The sequence below is a fragment of the Phalaenopsis equestris genome, unplaced genomic scaffold (genome assembly GCF_001263595.1).
Source record: "Phalaenopsis equestris unplaced genomic scaffold, ASM126359v1 Scaffold000094, whole genome shotgun sequence".
Classification (NCBI taxonomy): Eukaryota; Viridiplantae; Streptophyta; class Magnoliopsida; order Asparagales; family Orchidaceae; genus Phalaenopsis; species Phalaenopsis equestris.
The window spans coordinates 570,393-577,361 of NW_018164536.1; the positions used below are offsets into that span (position 1 = coordinate 570,393).

At 35.2% G+C, this 6,969-nt stretch overlaps 1 protein-coding gene across 1 annotated transcript; it reads right to left on the reverse strand.

Annotated features, from left to right (window-relative positions):
* Positions 1 to 427: 427 nt before the first annotated feature.
* Positions 428 to 1,748, reverse strand: LOC110020163 (aquaporin NIP1-2-like). The gene is made up of 3 exons (XM_020718168.1): positions 1,656 to 1,748; positions 1,359 to 1,568; positions 428 to 493 (listed from the first exon to the last, which is right to left on the reverse strand). Exons 1-3 carry the CDS (start codon positions 1,746 to 1,748, stop codon positions 428 to 430), a joined length of 369 nt encoding a protein of 122 aa, XP_020573827.1.
* Positions 1,749 to 6,969: the final 5,221 nt, after the last annotated feature.

Below are 6,969 nucleotides of genomic sequence, written 5' to 3' on the forward strand. Positions count from 1 at the left end.
CAAGTTACAAGGAAAATTTGTAATCCTATTTCTTATATAATATGTCTTTAAATAATGAAAATGTGAGGTAAATTAATTCTATACCTGAATGGGGAAAAGTCTCCATGGCAGCGACGTTGTTATCTGCATCTGGAATTGCCCCCATCAGCATCTTCTTGTCTTCAATACTTTTGGAAATACTTAAGAAGTTATATATTGTTGATCCAGTCATTGTCCCAATCACAGGTGATATCAAATAAATCCAAATTTTGTTGAAATTGTTGGCAATGATGGCTGGAGCTAAGCTCCTTGCTGGGTTCATCGAAGCACCTGTGCTTTTTCTATTTTGGCACCCACCAAAAAAAAATAAATAAATAAATAAATCATGAGTTTTAGAGAGATGATTTCATCTAAGTTATATTAATTGATTAGATCAAGAATAGTTTGGTTACCCAGCAGCAATGATGTTGCAGAAGAGCACAGCTGCTACAGCTATTCCCCCAACTTCCTTAGACTGTAAAGATTGAAAAGAAAACAATTGAACAATATATGTTAAAAAAAAAAATTGAATCTATAAAATAGGCACTGGCATAGCATACATGCATACATATAGACATGAGCGATTATTGCTTCAGGACATCGGACATTAATTTGCGTCTGGATTCCTGTGGGCACTTGCCACATAACACACTTCCACTGAACTCCGGACGCAAATTTTGCATTAGAGTTCATATGTAATAATTTTTCATATATACATACATACATACATTGTGAAAAATATCCAACTAGATATATAATTTTGAATCAAAGACAGCTTGGAAGTATTCAGAAGGTATTGGGAGGGGATTATTTACGGAGAGTTGCGTGCGTTCTCTGTACGTAAATATTTTTGCTTGGAGAAAAATTTACGTACAAAGAACGCACATAGCTCGCTAAGCGTAATACCCTCCCAATAAGTTTTCAATAACTTCTGCGAATATTGTTGGGGGGTTATTGCGGAGTTATTTCGACGTTATTTGGAATCAATACCCTCCGCGGTTACACTTTTAAATTCCGCGGTTATACTTTCACACTTTCTCTCGTACTAGGGTATTGACTCTAAATAACGCTGAAATAACTCCACAACAACCCTCCAATAACCTTCTAAGAGGTTATCGAGAGGGTACTGAGAGGGGATTACGTACGGAGAGCTGCATGCGTTCTCCGTATGTAAATATTTTCCCCTTGAAATATGACAAAAATATTCTCCAATCGATTAGGCACATTGCAATTTATGATCTATTTCCATGACACTGAAGTCAATTAAAATTAAGATAAATATAACCAATTTAAAGCTCTAATATATTCAGCACCTGAAAGAAGACTATATCATAACGTACCGCTCTTGGATCCGTTCCAGCACCACGAATAGCAAGCATAAGAATAGCAGAGATAATGATCTCCCATCCCACTGCCTGGAGATTACCAACAGGCTTCGTCCCTCCAGGCAATGTCAGCATTGCGCCAGCATCTTCTCCATCAAAAAGCCCATACACCACCAGACAAGCCAGAGTCGCTCCCGTCACCTGAGCCATCACATAAAATGGTATCTAGCACATAACCAAACCAACAAAAGTTAGAAATACCAATCTTCAATCCAACATTTTCAACAAAATTTTATATTAATTGCAAAAAACCTGTTTCCATGGAAATAGTTTAGCAGCTGCGAAGCCAATTGTGACTGCAGGATTCATGTGGCAGCCAGAAATATGACCAAAGGTGTATCCCATGGCTGCCACACTTGCAGCCCATGTAAAAGCCACTCCAAAAAATGTTATATTTATGCGCCTGTCGATGAACACTGCACTGCAGCCCAGAAACATCATTATGAAAGTCCCCATCAGCTCTGCTACCATCTGCAAGTTCCAATTTTTATAACAATCAGTATAGCCCAAGGTATAGCTAAAAATAATAAAATAATACCTTCTGTAGCAGAGATACGACTTTCTCCTTTGATGGAATTGAAAAACCTTTGTAGAATACCGCCATTGAGATCAGACTTACTGCTGCTGAATGCATGGAAATGAGGAACCATGCGTATATATAGTTTCTGTTTCCTCCAAACCATAAGTAAAAGTTGGAGAATTTAGTGTTGCAGAAGGCATCATGAGATCAAAATTGCTACCCTGAGTATTTTTTTAATGATGTTTGTATAATGATGTTTATGTTTGAAGTAGGTCTTAACGTATTGATTTTTATTTGAATTAGTCAGATGTTTAGTATTTTAGTTTAGGAGGCTTTGACTCCTAACTCGATGTTCCATACGGCTGAATCTCTTATTGTAAATCTATTAAGTTGTGCATTGTGGAAGACATAAAATAGGAATATTTGAACAGCTAGCTTGCCCAGCTTGAGGGAAGTATTATACGGCTGAATCTCTTTTTGTAAATCTATTAGTTGTGCATTGTGGAAGACATAAAATAAGAATGTTTGAACAGCTAGCTTGCCCAGCTTGAGGGAAGTATTCCCAAGCTTGAGCTTTTAGACCAAAATTTTAAAATTGACTAATAAATTAATATTTTCAAGAATTTGGCATTTAAAAAAAATAAAATAAAAATTGACATTGCTGCCCCTTAAATGGAAAAAATATTACATCAGGAGTCCAGATGCAGAAATGCATGATGACTCCAATAAAATTGTGTCACGTATGCGGAAGAGATAGGCTATACATTAAAATATATAATTTTTTTTTAATTTAGTGAGCACGTCGTGTGACATGACGCAATTTCATTGGAATGTTGATCTACTGATGTAATGTTTTTTCCTTAAATTGGCAATGATGTCTATGCCTTGATTATCGCCTTTATGATGGCAATAGTATACAAAATTTTTCTTAAAAGTTTATATATATATATATATATATAGTTATGTTTTAGAAAATATAATTTAATTATCCTATTTTATGATGACTACTTTCTAATAAAAATTAGTAAATATATTTTGCGTAAAAAAAATTAAATAATATAATTAATAATTTGTATTTGAATATTAATTTTTAGATTTTAGAAAATAAAATTTTTAATGTATTTTAAAATTATATAATTTTAGGTTTGATAATTTAATTAATTTGAGGAAATCAAACTTTATCTGTTTTGCGAGTAATTTTGAAAAGTTGCATGAAATAAATATTTATTCAATTGTAAGAGAATTTTTTTATAGAATATTTATATAATTTTTTATTTTTTATTTATTTATAGAAAATGTACAAAGCTCTTTTGTGGGAGTTTTGATAGGCCTGCATGAAATAATATTTATTGAAATGTAAAGTAAATATATATTTTTTCTTAAAGTATGCTGTTTGATTTAGTATAAAAAATGTCATGCACAATCATTTTAATAATTTTTTTAAATGTTTGAAGAAATATCTTGTAAATTACCCTATTCTAATTTTTTTTTGAAATAGAGTTTATATTGTTCAGTAAATTTTATTAAAGAAGAGTCAAATAAATAAATAAACGGCGTCGAGACAAAAGAATGTATCTGACAGAAATACAGCAACATCTGAATGTCAATGAAAAAAAAAACATGTAATGTAATCTATATATATTTCATGTTACCAACTATGATGTCGTCAAAGCAGAATGGCTACATTGCCTTGTGGATAGTAATTCAGAGCACATCGTGGTCGATCAATGAAGAGATGGTGCTGCTCCTCTACAGGCTAGTCAGGCGCATTCGCCAACAACTAGATAAGATATGATGTGAATTGGCGCTCCTCTGCTACGAAACAAAATAGAGGGTCTGCAAAACTGCCATTTCTATGAATGTGGTGTGACAATGGACATACATAATTATTCTTGGTGTTGAGCTGCAGAAGGTTCGTTATTTGGTGTCACCTACGAAAGTTTTTCTTCAAAAAACATTGCAGGAGTTAAATGGGACAATCCATGGATACTTGCCTGTGGTACTCCCCATTATAAATTTAATGATGGTCAATTATGAGGCTTCCTCAATCGTCATGACATTCCGCATGAATGTTTTGTTCTCCTGAAAAGATTGTAGAATCCAACTAGAATATGTCTATTCTCTCAAGTTTTTGTGGTTAAACCTTCATTTACACTACGCAACGGTTTCAGAGATTGTGGTTTCAGAGGTTGTAGTTTTATGAAATACTTTAAGGTCATAGTTGAAAAGACTAAAAGTAAATGAAATTCATAAGTTAATTAACAACATAGGTTATAAAAGCACAAAGAAAACTATAAAGGAAAAGCATTCTGGAAAAATCAAGATAAAATTCACTACCCTTTTATCATAAAGACATGAACAAGAAATTAATCACGCATCGTCAAGAAAATCACAACAAAGAAAACTATTCAAAATTTCATTGCAAGAAACAGAACCATATTAAACTTACAATAACTTGTTTTCTCCATAATAACAACATCATTTCCTTTCATATAATATTCCCTCACAATTCACAAAAAAAGGTGGAAAAGCCCCTTAAAGGCTCCAACCTAATGATAAAGAAAACCTTTAAGAGAAGCACATAAAATTTCCCTAAACTCTGTTTCCAGCAGTCTCCACTCTCATGCAGCCTAGAAGTTCTGTTAAGAAGCCCTAAAACTTCTTCTTATAACAAAAATCACAGATTCAGCAAGCAAAATTCCTTACAAAAGAGTTTTTCGTTCGTCGGCATAGTCACACCGAAAACTGGCGTGGTCACGCCTAGGTGTTGAATGGGTCGGTGTGGTCATGCTTGACGTTGGCACGGTCACGTTGCAGATCTGCAAATTATGGCATGGTCACGACATATCTAGCGTGATCACACCGCAGCTCTTGATCAGGTGGTATGGTCACACCGCTTTAGACCACTTTTTTGTTCCAAATTGCTCATATTAAACACTTGTTCAAGAAAAACATTTCTTAGATGTAAATTTTTGATAAAGTAGTAAGAATAACATGTAAAATGCAGGGAAAAATACATGTAACATCGACTACATGGACGTTCTCAGGCTAGTTTGCTTCAGTCGGCAATGCCTGTAGTGATTGTGGCATGCTATCAAAAGCTGTCAGGGTGACCATCATCTCTTCCATTCTTCATATGACTGATTTGATTGTCCTTCTGCTGAAGAACTCTCTACAAGGCTTCACGGCATCATCTTCGACTGGTGGCAGTGCTCCTAGTAAGAATGAGGAGGTTCAGATATCCATCATGTTGATTTCCCCGCAATCTTCATCCATGAACTCTGAGAGATCATCCTTCTCTTTGTTGCTGACAGAATCTCTACCCTCTGACAGTTGTTTAATGTCTGCTCATAGCTTCTCAAAATTCTTCTATACTACATCTATCTTAGTAATTTTCAAATCCACTAATTTCTTTTGGTGAATAACAACTCCGGCATCGAGCTCTGAAATGGATTCTTCTCTTAGCAAGCTCTGAATTTTTCTTCTTGCAGAATCTCCTTTTTTGTCGGGGAAGAGAAGACACATCCCATCCTTTTCAAGATAGAGGCAATGAAGCATTTTTCCCTCTTAGCTATTTTCTTAAACAAGGAGTGAGATCTTGACAACGGTTAAATTCAACTTAGGGGTGGATATTAACGAAACTAGACGAATGTTGGGGTATCGGCTAACTTCAGTTTGATGCTCCACTTCGGTCATAGAGATCTTCGAGGAGACAAAGTACTTCAAGACTTGTATGGTAGTTGGACCTTTTTGAAGCTCGATAGTTTCTTTATTTGTTTTAATTGTTTTATTTTGTGCTATTTGTTTTGAATTTTCTTTTGGACTTTCTTTTTGAAAAAAAAATTTTAATTAGATGGAAAACTTTAAAGGGGTGAAATTTAAGGTTTAACCTGTCATGAACAAGCGAACCTAAAAGAAAGACAAGATTTGATATAATGGATCCAATCCTAAGATTGGAAGAAGATTGGTTTTATTTTATTAAATTGGGGGTTTATTTCTCTATTGTGGGTTACATTATTTAGAGTTTTTGAAAGATTGTAGAACTCATCCATTTAAGGGAGCTTAATCAAACGTTTCTAGAATCGAAAAAAAGTTGGTAAGACTTGCTCAAGAATGAATGAGCAGAGTGCACTAGTGAAAGAAGAGTAGTCGAGTTTGTACGAGAAATTGTGCGCATTGTTGTGGAATATATATAATAGGAGCTTAATCAAACGTTTCTAGAATCGAAAAAAATTTGGTAAGACTTGCTCAAGAATGAATGAGCAGAGTACACTAGTGAAAGAAGAGTAGTCGAGTTTGTACAAGAAATTGTGCGCATTGTTGTGGAATATATATAATAATAGAAGAACGATCGACTACGAAGCGAAAAACAGAACGAAAAAATTCACACAAGAAAACAATAACACAGCGGAACACACAAATTTACGTGGTTCGGCAAATTGATTACGTCCACGGAGTTGCAGAGGATTCAATACTTGAGAAATATACACCAGTCGATCGTCTCGACTTACAAGAGGGATCTCTCACTTTATTACTCTCTCTTCTTTTCTCTCTGCACCGAGATACACTGAAAAAGATAAACTTACAAGAGAAATAAAATCAATTTCTCTTCTGCCACAAACCACTAAGAAGAAGCCACGGGAGAATAATATTCTTCTTCTTCTTTCTTCTTCCTTCTACCGCACAAACCACTAAGAAGAAGCCACAGGAGAATAATCTTCTTCTTCTTCTTTCTTCTTCCTTCTACCGCAAAGAACTATTGCTTGCATTTCTCTTCCTCAATCCCGAGGAAGTCCAAAGAAGAACACAAATCAGGTCGTGTCAAAATCAGAAGGAGAGTCGTGCGATTTCTTCTTCTCGTTCGAACCATTCGCACCATCACGAAATTACTACCTGTTGGCGACTTAAAGGTGCGAAGCATTGCTTCGCTTCAAGGGGCGAGAGCAGGAGTGGGCGCTAATTCGCGAAAACAAAAGGAGAGGTGGGAACAGTCGCAACATTTCGCGATAGAGGAGCGAAAGTTGGGAACGGGAGGTGGGAGTGGGG